The 20,655-nt window shown below is 39.6% G+C and overlaps 2 protein-coding genes across 6 annotated transcripts in view; both read left to right on the forward strand.

Annotated features, from left to right (window-relative positions):
* Positions 1–12,988, forward strand: part of LOC107083428 (CREB-binding protein-like) — a 46,943-nt gene extending 33,955 nt beyond the window's left edge. For 3 of the 5 annotated variants that reach the window (XM_015372629.1, XM_015372630.1, XM_015372632.1), the window contains 13 exons: positions 1,185–1,273; positions 2,032–2,112; positions 2,396–2,452; positions 4,666–4,743; positions 4,841–4,908; positions 5,106–5,256; positions 5,546–5,692; positions 6,579–6,692; positions 6,789–6,954; positions 7,054–7,221; positions 7,394–7,555; positions 9,002–9,283; positions 9,402–12,988. In XM_015372629.1, coding sequence (XP_015228115.1) covers positions 1,185–1,273; positions 2,032–2,112; positions 2,396–2,452; positions 4,666–4,743; positions 4,841–4,908; positions 5,106–5,256; positions 5,546–5,692; positions 6,579–6,692; positions 6,789–6,954; positions 7,054–7,221; positions 7,394–7,555; positions 9,002–9,283; positions 9,402–11,654 — 3,816 coding nt within the window. In that variant the 3' untranslated portion in view covers positions 11,655–12,988. The remainder of the gene's footprint in view (positions 1–1,184; positions 1,274–2,031; positions 2,113–2,395; positions 2,453–4,665; positions 4,744–4,840; positions 4,909–5,105; positions 5,257–5,545; positions 5,693–6,578; positions 6,693–6,788; positions 6,955–7,053; positions 7,222–7,393; positions 7,556–9,001; positions 9,284–9,401) is intronic. The other 2 variants (XM_015372633.1, XM_015372631.1) reach the window with 1 other exon arrangement.
* Positions 12,989–18,301: 5,313 nt separating this feature from the next.
* The window catches only part of slx4 (SLX4 structure-specific endonuclease subunit), a 15,440-nt gene continuing 13,086 nt past the window's right edge, over positions 18,302–20,655 (forward strand). The window contains exons 1-4 of the mRNA XM_015372612.1: positions 18,302–18,347; positions 18,751–18,961; positions 19,889–20,104; positions 20,198–20,412. Of these exons, the coding sequence (XP_015228098.1) occupies positions 18,302–18,347; positions 18,751–18,961; positions 19,889–20,104; positions 20,198–20,412 (688 nt within the window). The remainder of the gene's footprint in view (positions 18,348–18,750; positions 18,962–19,888; positions 20,105–20,197; positions 20,413–20,655) is intronic.

Genomic DNA, 20,655 nt, shown 5'->3' on the forward strand with positions numbered 1-20,655 from the left:
TTTTTCTAAAACACATTTTAAATTATTGTTCCTCAAAAGCTTGATCGAATCAAAATAAAAACAAAACAAACAAAAAAAAACTTTGCTTAAATTCACTTTAAAGCTTATATGATTGCTGTAGGGGATTTTTGAATTTTGTGAAAAAGGGTTAATGTGCAAAATGGGAGATGGAAACGATTTCCGAATCAGCTCTGATGTAGCAAACTTTTACTCACCTGACTGATTCTGCAGTCGCCATCTTCCTGGATGTTCCTATTATGCACGTAAACATGGCTGGACGCAGCATCACCATTACTAATTAAAATGTTAACATAAGAACGTCCCTGAGTGCAAAACATTCATCAAAACTTTCCTCCATTACTGATCTGTAGTCAGTGGTAGATTACAGCTTCTACTTCCTGTTTATTGCAGCCATGCTTGATGATGCAATATGAACAATGACGTAGGACGACACAATGCTTTGATGCTTTTGGTTAATTCCACAAACGCCACAAATCTTAACTCTTAACATTAGAAATTTGTTTTAAATTCATTTTAGCTTCAGTGACAGCCCACCTTTATTCCAGACGGTTTCTTGGTCCACCCTTTCTAGCTAAAAAGGCTTTAACTCTTCTATGAAGGCTATCATTAGGCTTTTTTATAAAAAAATATTTTTTTACATTCATCCAGAAACACATTTGTGAGGTCATGATGCTGGACAGGAAAGCCAGACCCTGCCTCTCCACAAATAAAAAATAAACTGGACGGAATAAAACATTGGCTCTTAATGTTAGCCCAGATATGCTTAACAGAAAAAGATCAACGTTAGTCCATTTTGGTGTTAATGTAGATTTATTTTGCACTGTGCAGGATTGTTAGATCAACAAAATGACATTCTCAGTCTGTCTTCAAGTACTGCAATCTGATTCTTGATTCGTCCTGCATTGCAGCACGACATGTTTTAGTTTTTCTGCTTTCATCTAGGGTTATAAGATTTTTTATTAAGAGTTTTTATTATAGACAAATTTTTTTATTGCACAAATTAAACGTACCTACTGGATGTTGTGTTCAGCTTATCTTAAGATTTTCAACCTGTAGATGGGTGAAAAGGTGCATTTTAAAAGCCAGCATCAATGATCAAAACTGTTTTTATTTCTCCTTAAACTCTAACACTTTTTTTTCTGACCCACTCATTGTCTCCGCAGTTCGAGTTTTCTCCTCAAACTCTCTGTTGCTACGGAAAGCAGCTCTGCACCATACCCACCGGAGGAACTTACTACAGCTACCAAAACAGGTATGTTTGCTTTTTCAAAATAATTGAGTGTTAAATTTATTTAAGAAGTTTGAAAAATCCTCATCTGCTTCCTCTGTTGTTTGAGATAAAAACGGATGTGTCTGAACAGTGCTGCTCTCCTCTCAGCTGGGAGGCTGCTCTGATCCAAATACTACCATTACTGCTCACAAGTTAAGCTTCCCTCCTCTGAAGCAGCGTTCCACCATAAAATGTTTATTACATTAACTGCTCATTTTCCAAAATTATGAAGAAAGGCAAATTATTTCATTCATTAATTGAAAGCGACAAGGCAGAAGATCTGAGATTTTTTTGCTGAGCTTCCCTCTTGTAATAATCAAAATAATTTAGTTTGAAGCCACAAACAGCTTGGTCCATCATTACCTGCTGCCTAGCAGCTGAAATGTCACATCTTAGTGCCCACATTTTGGGTTTTTTCCTCCCCCTGCTGTATGATTAGTGCCACTGCAACTCTATTCCCCCCTCACTTACACAAGACACTTGAAGTGTGCAGCAGCATTAGAGAGACAGCATCAGACTCTGGCAGCACAGCTCATTTACACTCTCAATGGGAGCTCTAGGATTCCCTGCTGCCTGTTAGAAAACATAAAAACATGCTGTAGTTTGTGCACAGCTCTGCTGGAGAGACACAAATAAGTGGCATAACATCACATCTGAGTTTAAAGCGTCATGTTCCTCATGGCTTCATTTGAGTTAAACTACAGTGATTGAATTTATTTTTGTTTTTTTGGTTTTTTCAGGTATCATTTCTGTGAAAAGTGCTTCAATGAGATTCAGGGAGACAGCGTGACGTTAGGAGATGATCCTGCACAGCCTCAGACGTAAGTAAAGCGTTGGGTACGGCTAGATTAATTCAGACAGCCACTTCCACAGAATAGCAGCCATGTTTGTGAGCTCGCATTGGATCAGATGTTTTTATTAATAAAGCGCTGTTAGAATCTTATTGCCAAGAGTTCATGTTTTTTTTTTTACTTTTTTTTAATGCAATTTCCAACCATTTTCGAAACATGTAAAATCTGTTAAACTCATGGTTTTTATTTTTTTATTGTCAAACCTAACTATAGCATTTTTTTTTTTTCTTTCTCGTTTATCTCATTGTTCCAGAATGATATCTAAAGACCAATTTGAACGCAAGAAGAATGACGTTCTGGACCCTGAACCGTAAGTAGATGAAATACTATTAAAGCTATTTTTTCCCCAGCAATCATTTCCTTAAGTTACTGTCTTTCCAATGGGGCGCTTTTCTTAGGGGGATTCCCTACACATCTGCTTTGGATTTAACTCATTTAAACTCAACTTTCCTTTTATGCTCATCCAGACTTTTTTTTTTTTTTGTCTTTTAGCTCTTGGTCATTTTGTTCCTTTTGTGGATTGTTTATTTTTTTTTTTTTTTTTTTTTGAAACCCTTGTTGAGTTTATCAGAGCCTCCTGGTTGTTTCACTACCTCTGTTTTACATAATTTAAATAATTAGAAAAACAAATGAAAATTACTTGAAATACTTCTTGGTAAACTTCTTTCTAAAGGGAAGTAATTGGTTATGCCAGAATAAATTTAAAGGTTCAGCTTTTCCCCATAAAGTGGCCTACAAAATGAGGCTTCTGAAATGTTTTAGTAATATTATTAACTAGTTGCTTAATCACAGAGAACTGAACTTGATTTTTGTTGTTTAAACTTAACCATAAAAGTTTGTTTTAATCATTTATAAATGAAACTCTAGGCCGATGATGCAAAGTTTGAGTCCTATGCTAAAGGGCAGCAGCTTAGGTAGACTTTAATAAACGAGTAAATAGTAGAGAAGTTATTTTTGTAAAAAGATGTTGGTCTTAAAGGTAAAACCAAAGGTGTATTTATATGACTATCCCCCAGTCTCCATGATTATCCCAGTACACACAGCAAGCAAGTTTGGACACTCCATCTCTCTTGTTTTTTATTACTACTAATTGGAAGTGCTGAAAAACTTGGAGGAAGGTCATTTTAGAAAACATGAAAGATATAAGGACTCATAGTCTTGATTTTTTTCACTTTTTATCTACTATGTAAAAAGTGTGTGTTAATGGTATTGAGTGGTAGTGAACCATAGGCAGGAGGAGCAGTTAAAATCCATCCAACTCCTCAAATCTATGATCAAAGTATGAACCTAACTGAACAATGCCTTAATGTAATGTTCTACCAATAGTTATATTTCCTGCAAACGCTGGTGCTGCACTGACATGCTTTGTGCATGTCCGTCTTTCTTCTTCTTGGGCTGTTTTTCCATCCTTGTGTCCTGTGCGGATAAAACGATCCAGACTGTTTAGGTAGATACCGTCCCCCCAGTTTCAGGCTCACTCCTCCAGTTGGAGTGTTGCTTCAGTCTGGGAACACAGATCCCTGCCCAACGCAACAGCAGAGTGCAGACTGAAGTATAGAACCATAAAACTGGATCAAAATGGCTTTGATCTCAGCTTTTTGTTCAAAGAGTCTGCGATTAAAAAGCCGAGCTGAATTATAATAGATTTTCACAGAGCTACTCATGCATGGGAAGAGCTACTAGTCACAAAGTTGCAAAACTTGAATTTTAGTGATTAAACCATAACTGATGATTCTGTCACAGCAACTTCTCACTTTAAAGCTAATATAAATGTTAAACTGAAGCAGACTGACATGGATTTAGCCAACATAGACATCTTCTTCAGGGACTCTGCTTCCTACAGGCTTAAAGTCCGCTGATGATCCGTAATCCTTTGGATTTTAAATTGTGTCTTTACATATATTTCGCTATAAATCAACTAAAGCACAAGTTTCAACTGGTAGATGACTAAAACAGGAAGATATTGACAGTTTAGCATCACCGCTCCATTGAATTGATCCTATTAAACTTTTAAACTTTCTATTTGAGCCATTTTCCTGAACTGGAAGCTTTTTTCTCCGTTTATGAACAGGGATGTTTGTTTGTTAGACTAAACTAAATTGTATGTCCAACTCCTTTTTTCTTAGAATTTCTTTTTTTATCAGTAAAAATATATAAAGCTGATGCTATAAAGAATCTCTTTAAAGCATCAGCTATAATTTATTTTATAAAACATCTGTTTTAAAGGATAAAAACATTAGGACTAATTTTGTTGACAAACTGAGTGTTTGGAGATTTTAGAATGCTGCAGGGGGAAGATCCATTTTAAATGACTTGATGCTGGGCTGGTTCCCATGCTGTGGAAAAACAATCATACCAAAATCATTTCTGGTTAAGCACTGACTCTGGAGCCAGTTCGCCTTTAGAAGTGATTTATTTTTATTTTTAAACAAATAATTAAATGTAAACCCTTTGATAGAAATATGCTGAGTTTATTCCATACTTAAATATATTTTCTTCTCATCATCTCTCTTTGCCATCCAGGTTTGTTGAATGTAAAGACTGTGGACGCAAGATGCACCAGATCTGCGTTTTACACTACGAGGTCATATGGCCTTCAGGGTGAGATATTCTCTTACGGCTATTTTAAACGTTGTATTTCCACCTCTTCTTTGTATTGTGTTAACAAATCTTCCTTTCTGTGCCTTGATCTGTTCAGATTCATCTGTGACAACTGTTTGAAGAAAGGAGGAAAATCACGGAAGGAGAACAAGTTCACTGCTAAAAGTCAGTGCTCCCAAATCGCTCCAATTTGACCAGTTTTTGTGAAGATTTTTCAGATATATAATCTAAAAAATTGTAATTGTCATTTGCTCCGTATCCAACATCAGTGTTATTAAATAACACCTGCTTTAAAAGCCTTGATTAAAACTCCTTCAGCTGTTGGTTGTAAAATGATGCTCAGATGTGCTTCTTCCCTTTAGGGTTGCAATCGACACGACTGGGAATGTACATAGAGGACCGTGTGAATAAATACTTGAAGAGACAGAACCATCCAGAGGCCGGGGAAGTGTTTGTGCGAGTGGTAGCAAGCTCTGACAAAACAGTCGAAGTTAAACCCGGCATGAAAGCCAGGTAGGCTAACAGCAGCTCCTTTTGTCTTTCCCTAACAAAAAAAAATACAACTGTCATAGTAATTATTGTTTGTGATTAGGCTACATAACGTAGGGCATATTTCTACTGGTGAAATAAAAAAATAAACATACAAATATAGATACTATTTCCCCTTTATGCCAACAACCCAAAAGAAAAACTTTTGCTGATATTTTACCTGTAATGTATTCTCCGTGCAGGACTTCAGTATCGATAATGTACGTTTGAATAACTTTTCTACTTTGTTTGTTTTTTCCTTTCATGACAACAGGTTTGTGGACACGGGTGAGATGCCCGACACCTTCCCCTACAGAACCAAAGCACTTTTTGCATTTGAGGAGATTGATGGTGTGGATGTTTGCTTCTTTGGCATGCACGTGCAGGAGTATGGCTCCGAATGCCCATTTCCTAACACTAGGTTGGTGCGGTCATCTCAATTACAATAACGTTGAATACTTAATGTGTTTTTCATTTAAAAAAAAAGTGAAATGTACATGGATCGGTTACATGCAAAAGGTGTATATATATGACGTATATAAATATTCTGTCCTACACAGACAGGATGAATGTTTGCTATGATAACGGTGCCCGACATCATCCACTAGGCTAACCTACAAAAGCTCAATGTGAAAGAAGTTAATCAGAGCCTATTAAGGGGGAGTTGAGTCAAAGTAAAAATTAGTTTTTGAAGGATGTAAACGAGCAAGGTGAACTTCAGCCTTTAGAGGATTGTGGGGCAATCTTGGAAGAATTTTGAGTTGCATTTGCAAAACCCAGACAGCAGCTGGTGTCTGGCCTTTATAGGCCTAGACACACTCGCCAGGACATGCTGTGTTCATTGTGTCAAGTCGCACCTTATCTAGAGACATGAAAAGCATTTTTTGAGGATTATGGAGAAAAGAAAAATGGTACTTAGTGGTCCAACAAACCTGTTTTGAAATAAAGGTTTATTTTCATTTTGAAATGAATGCCCCAGTGACTGAAGGAAGAGTGGATACTCTAAATCTTTTTCAGAGTCTCTGCGGTGGTTATAGCATCTCATTTTTGTTGTGATGCCCTGCAATATGGCCTAATGTTGATCTTTTTCTGATAAGTATATCTGGGCTGACATTAAGAGCCAATGTTTATTCCATCCAGTTTATTTTTTATTTGTGGAGAGGCTCAACTAATCAGAGAAATTGAATGTTTGATATTTTTTTCTGTTCGATTTTGAAACTGTTATACACTTTAAATGATATTGTAATTTCAGATGCACCTCGATATACATGTAAAATAAACAATAACTTTTCTCTCCAACTTTGCAGGCGGGTCTACATATCATACCTTGACAGTATTCACTTCTTCAGACCTAGAATGCTGCGAACGGCAGTGTACCATGAGATTCTTATTGGCTATCTTGAGTATGTCAAAAAACTTGGGTAAGTCCTAAAGTTATTATATATAATATTTTAAATAATCTTTCAAACCTAGGCTACTCAGCTGAAGTAATCTTTTATCTCTGTGTGTTTCTAAAGTTATACCCAGGGCCACATCTGGGCTTGTCCACCCAGTGAAGGAGATGACTACATCTTCCACTGCCATCCTCCTGAGCAGAAGATCCCCAAACCTAAGAGGCTGCAGGAGTGGTACAGAAAGATGTTGGACAAAGCTTTTGCTGAGAGGATCTTGCATGATTACAAGGTAAATAGAAAAAAAAAATCGTAAAGGATATTTAGAAGCCTTGGCATGAATACTTTGTCTTAAATTATTTCTTACATGTGTTAAACATCTTTTCTTCAGGATATCTTCAAACAGGCGACTGAGGACCGACTGACCAGCGCCAATGAGCTGCCATACTTTGAAGGTGACTTCTGGCCTAATGTGTTGGAGGAGAGCATCAAGGAGCTGGAACAAGAGGAGGAGGAGAGGAAGAAGGAGGAGAACACCGCTGCTACTGAAACTCCAGAAGTAGGTTTTTTTTTTTTTTTATTATCATAGTTTACTGAGAGAGACGAATCTCCTAAACTGTTGTTTCTCAAAGAAACTCAAGAAAATATATATTTTTCATGCATTAATGGTGAAATATATCTAATGAACATGGATAATGTGGTATAAAGATGGTTACTTTGATGTCCTCCAGGGTACACCAAGTGACAGCAAAAATGCCAAGAAGAAGAACAACAAGAAGACTAATAAAAACAAGAGCAGCGTGAGCCGTGCAAACAAGAAGAAACCCGGGATGCCGAATGTAGCGAATGATCTATCCCAGAAGTTATACGCCACCATGGAAAAACACAAAGAGGTCAGATAGTTTGGGATCTTTAAAAATGTTCTGCTAAACTGAAATCAGTTGGAGAGTCACAGACTTTTTTTTTTCATTCAAGCGGAAAAAATAATAGATTTTTGAGAATTCTACCATTTGAGCCTCCAACACAGGTTACCCTGAATGCATGTCTCTCTGTGAAACATAGCAGTGGCAGCATCATGGTGTGGGTGCTTTAGCTGAGAAAGGGGAGGTAGGAGGTTGCTATCATGACAGAAAACCTGTTAGAGACTGAGGCAGAGGTTCACCTTTTAGCAGCTGTAACAGGACGGTTGAGATCAACACCTATTTTTGTATTTAACGGCTTCTGTCAAAGACCAGAACTAAAATCCAATTGTTATGCTCAAGAATGTTAAGTGGATCCATTAGAGACAAACATTTATTAGATTAATCTAAATGCCTGTAGAGATGTTTTTATTATACATGCTTATGAGATGGTTTTATATACATACTCAAGTTGTGATGCAAATACTTTATTAGCCGTTGTTCTCTTTGCATGCTTGGTATGATTACTGCAGAGCTGTTTCTGACAGGATGTACAGACAAACCAAAGCTTGTTTTATTTATTTAGTTTTTATACTATTATAATGAATGTGAATCTGCTTCTCCAGAAAGATATGAAAATTGTCCATTTGTTTCAGTAATTCAATTCATAACTGTAATCTAAGACTTGTGTCTATTAGACTTTAATATTAAAAATTAGTACAACCGTGACTTTCTGTTTGTTGGTTTGGTCTGAGAAATATTTAAAGGTATAGTGTAGGATTTTCTCAACTTTTTGAAAAATCAGCTCTCTCCACTTAAAAAAACAAAAACAAAACGCATGCACAACCCTGTACCCGCTCACCAGAGGGAACGCCTATTAAATGCCTGTGAGAGCATGCAGGAGCCCAGTTCTTCCTTGTGCACACTCTGTTTAAAAGTTGCTGTCGCCGATTTGCTATTTTTCAATGTTGCAGTTTTTTTCACTATGTCAGACTCACCACCGGTAAGTGAAAATGGGGTACGCTCGATTTGTTTTGCATGTGACACCTGTGACTCCTCCTAGGAGGAGGAGTCACAGGTGTCACATGATTGGATGACGTCAGCTGCAGGTCCTCTATGCAGTGGGCTGTATGCAAGGATTGTAATGGAAAGTTTAGTTGAAAGAAATTGATGTTGGATGTCGTCATTTCTCTTTAGTAAGAACGTGTGTTTGTTTTTTTTTGGGTTATGTCAGCATATGAACTAGCCCTTTTTTAAACTACAATGCTGAATTAAGCTTCCTTCATAAAATTCGAATGTATCTTCAAATTGGGGGGCATCTGGTAGATTTTCCAATGCTGTCAGCATGGTGCCATTAAACAGCACCTATCTATGTCCGTACTGTTTTTAGATTCCTCTAATATTCCCTTCTTTCTTTTCGGTCTTATATTTTTGCGACAGGTTTTCTTTGTGATTCATCTTCATTCGGGGCCCATGGCCAACACCCTCCCGCCCATCGTGGACCCTGACCCCCTGATCTCCTGTGACCTAATGGACGGCCGTGACGCCTTCCTCACTCTGGCGAGGGATAAACACTGGGAGTTCAGCTCCCTCAGGAGGTGCAAGTGGAGCACCATGTGCATGTTGGTGGAGCTGCACAACCAGGGACAAGATCGCTTCGTCTACACCTGCAATGAATGCAAACACCATGTGGAGACACGCTGGCACTGCACTGTTTGTGAGGTGGGTTACCCTTTTGGTTTTTCTGAGTTTCTTGTTTAAGAAAGAATAAAATCATCGGTTATAAGCAGACTTCAGCAAGATGCTAATTGCTCTCTTTCCTAATTTCTCTTTGTTTTAGGACTTTGATCTTTGCATTAGTTGCTATAACACGAAGGGCCACGAGCACCAGATGGTCAAGTGGGGTCTTGGCCTGGATGATGACAATAACGGCCAAAGTGGAGAAGCCTCCAAAAGCCCGCAGGAGAGCAGGCGTTTAAGCATTCAACGTTGCATCCAGTCTCTGGTCCATGCTTGTCAGTGCCGCAATGCCAACTGCTCTCTACCGTCCTGCCAGAAGATGAAGAGAGTGGTGCAGCACACCAAGGGCTGCAAGCGCAAAACCAACGGAGGCTGCCCGGTGTGCAAGCAGCTCATCGCTCTGTGCTGCTACCATGCAAAACACTGTCAGGAGAACAAGTGTCCGGTCCCGTTCTGCCTGAACATCAAGCACAAGCTGCGCCAGCAGCAGCTGCAGCACAGGCTTCAACAGGCCCAGCTAATGAGGAGAAGAATGGCCACGATGCAGGGCAGAACCATGCCCCTACCATCCCCACCAGCCTCTGCCGCTCCCAGCACTCCCACACCCCATACCCAACCCAACACTCCTCAGACGCCCCAGCAACCGCTGTCCAACCAGCCGCCAACGCCCAACTCGGCAGGCATCATGTCCCCCACTTTTCCCAGCACACCCCGTCCTGGGCCACCTCAAGCAAACGTCTCCCAGGGCAAACCTGGGCCCCAGGCCTCCCCCCTCCATCAGCAGCAGTCCCCTCTCCCCCAGCCACCTCAGCAGCGACAGCAGCAGGCTCCCCTTGCTGCAATCAAGATGGCACACCACATAGAGATGATGGCACAGGCCCAGCAGAACCAGCAGAACTACAGGGTCAACATGAACAACTTAAATGGCTTGCCTATGAACGCCCAGCAGGCCCAGCAACGCATGGCCGGACCGATGCAGATGGTGCAAGGACCCCGTGGGCCTCAGGTCATGCAGCCCGCCCCGGGACAGTGGCCTGCAGCAGGAGGTCAAATGTCGGCAGCTCAGAATCAACAACCAGGAGTCGTCCCAAACCAGAATCCACAGCAGGCTATGACGGTTCAGCGAGCCATGATGGCCCCTGGGCAACAAAGTCAGCAGGGTCAGAGGATGTTGATACCACAGCAACCTGGTCCTCGGCCACAAACTCCCCAAAGAACAGGTACTATCCCCCCAAATGCTCTTCAGGACCTTCTCCGTACTTTGAAGTCCCCAAGCTCACCTCAACAACAACAGCAGGTCCTCAATATCCTGAAGTCAAACCCTCAACTAATGGCAGCTTTCATCAAACAGCGAACAGCCAAGTATCATGCCAGCCAGCCGCAGCAGCAGGCCGGCCAGCAGCAGCAGCAACCGTCGCAGCAGCAGCCTGGCCTGCCAACAATGCAGACCATGGCTATGCCAGGAGGGCCGGTGCAGAGGGCTGCCATGCCTCCCCAGCAGCCTCAGCTGGGTCCAGGGCAGCTGATGAATGCGGCACACAGCACCAACCCACAGATCCAGGAGCTCTACCGTCGGCAGCTACTACGGCAACAGCAGCAGCAGCAGCAACAACAGCAGCAGCAGCAACCGCCGCAGCAGCAAGGAGTGATGCCACAGGGCCACCTGAGTCAGTTTGCAACCCAACAACAGGGGAACCCTGCTATGTACTCCCATCTTCGCATGCAGCAGCAACAGCAGCAGCAGATAACCATGCAGGCGGGGGGCGGAGCAGCTGGCGTGACCATGGGTCAGCTTCCACCAATGTCTCAGATGGCCCAGCCCGGGATGGGTATGGACTCCCCTCAGAACATCGTCCATCAACGGCTGGTTCAGCAGCAGGCGCAACTCCCCCAGCAGCAGCAGGCGGTCCTCAAGCAGCAGATGGGCTCCCCAGCCCACCCGAGCCCCATGAGCCCCCAGACGCACCTACTGACTGGCCAAGCTCAGGGTGCGGCCCACCTCCCAAACCAATCAGGATTGGCAAACGCCCTCAGCAACCAGGTTCGTTCCCCTGCGCCTGTCCAGTCCCCCTGCCCCCCGACGCAGCCACAGCCTCCACATTCCAGTCCTTCGCCGCAAGTCCTAAACCAACCGCAACCCTCCCCCCAACACCCGTCCCTGCCGCTCTCAGGTTCCCCCCACACGGTACTGGGCGGCCCACTGTCGCTGGACCAGGGACACTTGGGAACACCAGAGCAGAGCGCAATGCTTCCGCAGCTTAACACCCCCAACAGGGGAGCGCTGAGCAACGACTTGGGGTTAGTGGGAGATGCTACAGGGGACACACTGGAGAAGTTTGTGGAGGGATTGTAGCATATTTTTTTTTAAACTGGGAGGAAGAACTCTTTCTCTCACGGTTCCACATCCTCCACAGTCGTCCTCTCAGACTCTAGACCCCATTTGAGGGCTTTGTTTGTTCTTTCTAAAATAAAAAAAAACTGTCTTTTTGTACTGAAATGTAAAAATTTTCAATTGTGTGAGGGGAGGAAAAGTGGAATAAGATAAGACACGGTCAACAAAAAAACTAAAACTCTTCTTTGGAATGTAATAGTTTCCTGAACCTCAACCGTTGGGTTTTTCTTCCTTAAGATCTTGAGGGATTTGCAAGTTTCTTCTTAAAGTGAAATTAAATCGCAAAGAATATATTTTTGGTTGAGACCAAATGTGTTCAAGTACTCAGTTTATTTTCGTTTGTGGTATGGTTTCATGCCTTTTCTTTAATTTTTTTTCCTTTTTCTTTTTTTAAGAAAATGTACAATTGCATTATATCATTCATATCTTTATTTTGTACCTTTTGGAAAAAAAATGTAAAGCGTTTTTGTGTTAAAACTGTAAAATACTTTTGTCTGGGAATGGGGACAGGTTTGTTTTCTCTTGGCGAGCTGTCAGCCATGACAGTTCTAATCTAGTATTGTACCATTTCTGCCAGACGATGCGTTCAGGGACATCAACAGCTCCCTTTGTTTTGTTTTTCTTTGTGTGTGTGTTTATGAAGAGCACTCTGTCATATTACAGTAGGAACTGGCCTGCAGCAGGTTTTGTACGCAGGTGCACATGAAGACACTGACCCTCACAGTCACTATTAGGAACACTGCTTCGACTGGTTTTCACCAAGGACTGCAAAAATCTCAATATGGAAAATTTCTTCTGCTGGTGTAGAAAGTTGTTGACTTTCAAAAGAAAATTTGTCATGCCTTTTTTTTTTCTTTTTTGTCATACAAATGTAAAGTGTAAAGAGAGCGTGAGAAAGAGACCAGCCCCCTAAGCTGAGGTGGAATGATAATGGGTTGTTTATAGAAAACGATCTCAAATGATTCCTAAAAGCCCCAACGTTTTTACACTAAGGTTGTGTGCTTTCAAAGGGTGAAGGGTAACATTTGAGATTTACCGTAAGGAGAACTAATTGTCATCGACCTTCATTCCTCTCACAAACACTTGAATTTGGGGGGGATTTACTTTTTCTCCTATTGTAAATCAAGCTATTAAGCAAAATACTATAAATATAAGCAAGAGAGAATGAAATCACTGTATAAACTAGTAAAAGATTCATTTCTTACTTATATACCATATTGTTAAATAAACTGTGTGCAACAGAAGAAAGCCAGTACTCTGTTGACTGAATGAGGCAATACTTCACTCTTGTGTCTTTCATTTCACCAGAACTCTTCTGTCCGAAGCAGCATCTTCAGTTACAGGCCTGTTATTATGGAGCGTTTTTTCTATCATAGTTTATTATATTTAAATACTCCAGTTCTCCTTATCTAGAGCAAAATTAATGAGCATTCATTGCTGTTTAAGAAGTTGGTACAAAATTTTCAAATTTCCATATTCATGCTTTTTTTTTTATAACATAGTTGGATAAACAGAACAACATATATCTTATTTACCTTTTTATGTATAGATAATATATTGTGGCATCTAAAACCTCTTTTGTTCCACTAAACCTCTCAAAATGTTTTGTTCCATTCATTTTAACAGTCAACCTCTTTTTGACATTTGTAGAGTATTATTAAATATATACCATTTTTTAAGGGAATTTAAGTGATTGAGATTACCAGCAGAGGAAGGTAAAATGCATCATGCTATTGCCAAAAAAACTCCTTATCCTAAGATGAGTCCAGGAATGTAGAGCTTTGTCAAGAGAATGAGAATTCAGAATTCCCATCTGCATCCTGTCCTTTTATTCAGACGTCAAATAACTATATAGCACATTTAAGAACTGCTGTCAGCCCAAGTGCTGCACACAAAAAGAAATAATAAAACAAAATAAAAACACTACAAGATAATGTGGGGAAAAACTATTAAAATCTAAAGAGCACAAATGTGTTTTAATATTTAAAAACATCAAGAATTGAAGCCTGTCTTATATGAAGGGGCAGCTAAAAAAGCCTGATCACTTCTGCAGACCAGCCTGGACCTTCGGAAATGGAACGGACATTAGATCTAAGATCGAGAGGGAACGTAAGCCTGCAAGAGAACAATTGTGCAGGGGCCTGCCTGCTTGGGGCCTTCTAGGTGATCAATACAACTTAAAAATCAATTTTAAAACTTAACAGGGAGCCAATGAATAGAAGCAAGCACTGGTCAGATATGATCATGCTTTTTTGTTTCTGTCAAAAGGCTAATTGTATAAAAATGCAGTGTCTTTTTTTTTTCTTCTTTTTTTTTTAGGATTCCCATATAGAAAGATGCAGAAATATCTTGCAAATATTTTTAACAGTTAAGAAACTTTGATATTAAATTTTCTTTTGGAATTCTGTTAGGGTTAAAAAAAACAAACTGAATACCTGCAGCTGATTAGGTCTGCTGTTAAAACAGAGTAATGACATCGTGGAGAGCTGTTATACCAAGTGGACTAATCATGGCTCCACCACGAGAGGGTCATTAATCTTCTTAAGAATTATGAATAACATTTATAAAGATGACCTCTGAAGAAAACGTCAGCTAAAGGCACTAGTTAGATGGCTGTCATTCAGTACAATTGAATTGAAATACACAAGTTTACATCATTTTGGATGCAGCATCCATCCAACATCCATCTATCATCATCCAACCATCAACCATGTTCCATCTGTCATCCATCCAACCATCCATCTGTCATCCATCCAACATCCATCTATCATCATCCATCCATCCACCCACCCATCCATCTATCATTATCCAACCATCCTTCTATCATCAACTATCTACCCATCCATCCATCCATCCATCCATCCATCCATCCATCCATCCATCCATCCATCCATCCATCCATCCATCATTATCCATCCATCCATCTATCATCATCCATCCACCATCCATCATGTTGACCACTTGTGCTCCAGAAAAGCCCCCAAACTGTATTTTTTTATTCGGACTTGAAATCCTACATAAGTTCTTGCAGCTTTCTTCTTTTTTTTTTCTTTAATATTGCTGTTCCTTGTTATATATTTAAACATTGCTTGGGGTTTAGTTCAGTTACCGTGTGATCTAAATCTAAGCATGTAAATATAGTAAAGATAACTGGGTCTAATTTTCAGCTGTTGTCCTTTGCAGTTGGTTTATAAATGCACCGTAATTAAACTTACAAAAATAATCCCCCAGCACCCATATGAAGTGCCTTTTTCTGATGTTAAGCTTCTTACATCAGGTAAAATGCTATACAGCCATCTTATTCAAAAGCAACCATTTCAAATTATCCTTTCTCCCAAACCCGCCCTAATAAATCTTAATTGCTTTTGCTGGTTTGTTGGGAAGAGTTATTATTACTTTGCCTTTTTACTGTCCAGGTATCCAGAGAAAGTTTTTAATAACTCTACAAAATATGTTTATTTTTTTTAAAGAGGTGCAGCAAGAATTACACATCTTTAGAAAGGACTTTAGAAATGTCCTTGCCAATGAAATTCCTACAAATGGGGGTCGGTAGTCAGTAGTTTTTACCCTTAATGCAAACAAGCTGTTTCTGTTCCACTGCCTATACTTTTAGTTTTTTTTTTTTACCTTTTAAATTTTCTGGCTTAAAAAATAAGAGAAAACGGATTTATGTTAAAAGTTTGGCAAATTTTTCTGAATTAAAAGAATATAAATTTTGTGATAAAACAGAGAAGGATGGTACTTTTTTTTTTTTTTGTTGCATTTTTTTATTTATTGAAACAATCAAATTTCCTTTCTTCATAGACAAAAATAAATAAAATGTGAATACAAGTATATGCAATTAAAGCCTAACAGCCATCAGAAGTGAGCCCGCACACATCCTAAACTTCAGCTGCAGACACCTCTTTAATGTTCATTTATGTTCAGGATAGAACTGAAAGAGTGGTCTGTTTTTTCATCCAGTGTTTATATGCCCATCCTCGAAATGCTGCCCTGGGCAACTGCCCATATGAAGTGTATGAAAACAAAACCTAACTTTCATTGTATAGCAGAAAAAATCTCTAATTTCTACCTTATTGTGTGATTTTATACAGCATTGCTTGGAGGCCTGTGGTAAATCTGAACATCTTTTTTCCAGAGGAAGAAATATTCTAATTTAAGCAAATTAATTTTAAAAAGTGTAAATAACCTTAACATTCATATACAGAGCAACACACTCCCAAATCAATGGTTCTTGAACAAAAGGAGCAGAAAGACGAACAATCTTATGATTTTTCTCAATTATCCCAATTTACTGGAAGTACATATTGTTCTATAAGTATTTTAACGATTCACAAAGTAGTATCTTCATTATGTCCATGAAATCTAACTTTCATACATGTCTAACATTGTAGATTTTATGTTTTTTCTAAAATATTGTTTTAATGTCATCATTGTTTTCAACTCTTTAATTCCTTAATAATGTCCTCTGATTAAAAGTAATCATAGGCAATTTTAAAAAATTCAAAAATATGTAAATAAAATCTGGGAAAGCCATTAATTCAGTAAAGCATAAATAACAGTGTAGCTGCTGAGTATGGAGGACAAACTCTACCATATTTAAAAATAAATACAGAAATAAAAAAATGCTCAATAATAAATAAGAAGACTTTTTTTTATTGAATTTTGACTTTTTTCCCATATTAAACTGAGATATTATTCAAAAATCAGTTAACTTTTTTTAAATTTTGGGGGTTTTTTTTAGTGGCCCTTATCCTCTTCCATAAGAGTTTGAAAGCCGAATGATTATGTTATATTTATTATATCCCAGTATACGTGATCCTGCGTGACATCATCGAGGTGCTCATCTTCGGGGCGCTATTGGCTTGTTGGTCGTCATGTGACCGGAAGTTAAAAATGGAGCGGTTTGAGTAAAATGTTTTGAAAAATAAACAAACCAATAGGTTTTTAATCTATTCGTTTATTCTATTACAGAGTAATGTTGCTTAAAAATAAGAAGCCACATTTTTAACTCGGCAGCTGTTGAAGACATGGGTTAATTAATGGAGCTAACAATGGTAAGTTTATGATTAGCGCTAACAGCTAGCTTATCTATTGCTACTCTTTAGGTTTGTTTTAAGGACCTTATTTTCCCTTCTTTCTTAGTTTATGAAACTCGTAACGTAGCTTCCCTGGCAGTCTTGATGGAAAAATACTCCCTCGCCACCTTTAACGTAAGACTAAGGACGTCGCCATGGACGACTCTGAGCTGGACTTTGTTGATGTCGCCTCCAAACTGCTAAAACGTGTCCGAAAAAAAGCGGCTGATCCAGGCAGACAGAGCAGGAAGGCAGAACAACAGAACCAAGCAACCCGGGGGGGAAAGAGGAATTTCGCTAAGCAGGATGAAGCCTCTGGATCCAGGTCAGCCTCCCAGCCTGCGGAACCAGAGATGGTCTGTGGAGGAACTGGATGCAGATCAGAGGATGCTGCTGCTGAGCCTCCAGCTGATGGAGACCTGAGGGCAAAAGACAAAGTGCTGCTCAGGATGCAAGGATTTAAAAGAGCTTCTCCTCAGAGGATAAAACACAGCAGTAGGACTGGTCCTCTAATCCAGGATGGCAGGATTCAGGCTGCGGGACATCAGGAAGCAGGTAGAAAAGTGCAAACATATTCATATTTATTCAACTGTTTGTTTTTATGTTAAATTCAAGACCAACACTAAAACGGCTTTCATGTTGTGATGTGTAATGTTATTCAAATATAAGTCTGAAAGGTGAGTTATATGCAGCAACCCTAGGTCAGAGCTTTACAAATCTGTAAATCATCATGCTGAACAGGGACCCTCTGCCTCAGCCTAAAGTCTTTTGCAGCTTCTCAATTATTTTATTGGGATATTCCTAAATTTTTCTCCCTTCTTGCTTTTTGTTGATGCTGAAGAGAAAAAACCCCTACAGGATGATGCTGCCACCACTATGGTTAACTGTGGGAATTGTGTTTTAGATGTTACCCCCTCCTTTGAAATTAAACAAAGGGTTTTACTTTAGTCTCATCTGATCGGAGCATCTTCATCCACATATTGTTGACAAACATGCATTTCTGAAAAAAAAAGGCCTTTTTCCTGTCTCTGTTGCAGCCACTGTTCATTTAACACTACTAATAGTTGTTCCTTCTGATTTCTGGATCCCAATAGCTTACCAATAGTTACTATGGGCCTCCTAGCTGCTTTAGCGGTTCATGTCTTTCTCACCTAATCTGTCAGTTTATTAGGACAACTGTTTTTTTTTAATAAGCTTCCAGTTGTGGCAGATCCTGTTTTCAGATGATAGAGTGGAAAGTGTTTGGTACGGTATATTGTTTAAATAAACTGATCCTGTAGCTCTGAAATAGTTAATTGGATAAATCGCTTTGTGGAAACATTTCAATTGATTTAGTGATTGATTAATGCTTAACTTGAGTATATTGTCATGTTGATAAAGAAAAAAACAATGAGAGTAGTAACTAAGACAAAACAGTGAAATTTCCTCCTTAAGGTGCACATTAAGATGAGGTTTAAAGAAATGAGGAACAACAGAGAAGAATTAATTGACTGTAGAATGAAAGCTTTCAGAGCAGGTTCCACCACAAACATGCTTAGATGTGTCAGACCCATCAACCCTGCAGGGCAGAGAAGAGGTTGGTTCCAGTTCTGGTTCTGTTCTGTGGATTTGATCATATTTCTACTGGGAATTGAGCCAGAAAGGGCTGATCTTTTGATCATTGGATGTTAGAATTTTACTACAAATATACACTAACATGTTTTAAATGATACATTTTTGATTTTTGAAAAAAAAAAAAAGGGAAAAAATTATTGTTTACATGGCTTTTCTATCCACAGATTGAGATTTTTTTTTTCAATTGTCAGATCAATAAAATACTTAATGACTGAAATGACTAACAGCTGCAGCCCTAGTCTGCATTCAATAACTTGTTGACTTATTGAAGATATGGTTTTATTTTTGGGAGTATCTCAAAAAATAGTGCATTTGCGAAATACAAAAACAGTAGTGAGATTTTCATTTTATTTTTGAATCCTCAGATAAGCCAACGTCCTCCTGCTCTGGTTCGCATTCCTCCGACCGCGCAGAGACCGATGAGGCTCTGGCCCTGCGACTACAGCAGGAGCTGGACAGGGAGGCGGCAGAGGCTCAGGCTGTGGACCTTGAAGATGGAGGCCTTTTCTTCTGTCAGATTTGCCACAGAGACTTATCGCATATGACCGCCGAGGGGCGAACACAACACCTCAACAGGTCAGCAAATTTCTAACTTGATTTAACAGAGAACCTGTGTTTATAAAAAAAAAAGGAATAAACAACAAGATGTTGATTGATGGTCTGAGATCCACATACACTATCAGCATTATTGTCAAATAATCGTTGGTGTTTTTAAACCTTAAAAAGCAAACTACTACAGTTTTTTCTTTCTGTTGATTCATTGTTTAGTGTTATTTTAAGATTTTTAAAAGTTCTCCATTCTTTATCTGGTCAAAATGTCTGCAGAATGGCACAAAAAATTACCATTTTTTTTAACAGTTTAACATCTTGGAAATGGTTATTTGGTATTACTCTCAATTTGGGTTTTGTTCCTGTACTACCAGCGACAGACAAGTCCCACTGCCACTGACCAGCTTTAAAGCTTGTCACAGTTTTTTTTTCAAATAAAAGAAAAACATTTCAATTAATCATCTCAACATCCCTTTGTGATGAGGGTCAAAAAGCTCAAATCTTTTGTTCTCTGAGCATTCAAATTTTGGCTTGTACATATGGGCAGCTGATAATTTCAATGGAACTTTAAGCTTTTTAATGTTGTTTGTTTTTGTTTTGTAAACAAATTAGGATTTCTAGTGAAAAAAAAATAAAAAATTAGTTTTGAATGGATAAGCAGCCGAACTATGCTTCTTAAAAAAGACCCCAGCCTCAACTCTCATACAAATATACAAGATGCTGCTCTGTTTGCCTCATTTGTTAATAATTCATGTTTTTAAACTTATTGTTGTTGACAATTGTTGAACGTTTGAGCCTTTTAATGCTCCACACACGAAAGTGTGATCTGCTCATTTTATTAATCTCCACCAATTCTCATACAAAGAGCATCTAAACAGCCAAACAGAACGATAACAGATGCCTTTTCACTGGGAACTGTATCCAGGCTTCATGAAGCGTTTGTTTTATTTGTAGGTGTTTGGATCAGAATGAACAGAGTGCTCCCTCTGCCCCCCCACCCTCTGCTGTCCCAGACTGTCCCATCTGCGGCAAGAAGTTCAAGACCCAGAAGAGCCGCTCGGCCCACCTGAAGCGCTGCTCTGCAGACATGGGCGTCTCTCCAGCTGTTCTGCTGCAGGCTCTGCAGAGACAGGCTGAGGAGAGTCGGATCTCCTCCGCCGCCAACACACAGTGAGAGCGTCTTAGTGGGAGATACAGTATGAAAGCTGGAACCTTTCAGCATGAAGAACCTTCACTCCATTCAACAACTGTTTTCCTCTGTAGGGCACAACCTGCGGGCAGCAAAAGGAAAGGTCCCTCCAAGGCGGAGCTTCCAGCACGGAAGAAGCCTAGAAAGAAGAACGAACCGGTGGATGAGGAGACTATGGTGGCTCTGGCTCTGTCCTCCTCCCTGCTGGAGCAGCAGACGAAGCTGCAGGCGGAGAGCGGTCCGCCTCACAGCTCCATGACCCCAGTGCTGAAATGGAAGCCAGATGCTGGTACGGTGACATCTCTAATATTTCTTTTTTTCCTTAAGAATAGTTTGTTTTTTTGTGATGAGTTTTTTTTTTCTTTTTTTGATGGTTTTTTTGTTTTAGGGGAATAAAAACCCAAAAGGGGCCCTGTTGGGGCTGAAGGTAGTAGAGTTTGAAGGCCCTGAGAATTTTCAATATTCATCTACTGCCTCTGACGCATCATAAATTAATCAATTATCTACTATCAAATCAGACAAGAACCAAATG

Source organism: Cyprinodon variegatus, unplaced genomic scaffold (assembly GCF_000732505.1).
Source record: "Cyprinodon variegatus isolate N-32 unplaced genomic scaffold, C_variegatus-1.0 Scaffold74, whole genome shotgun sequence".
NCBI lineage: Eukaryota > Metazoa > Chordata > Actinopteri > Cyprinodontiformes > Cyprinodontidae > Cyprinodon > Cyprinodon variegatus.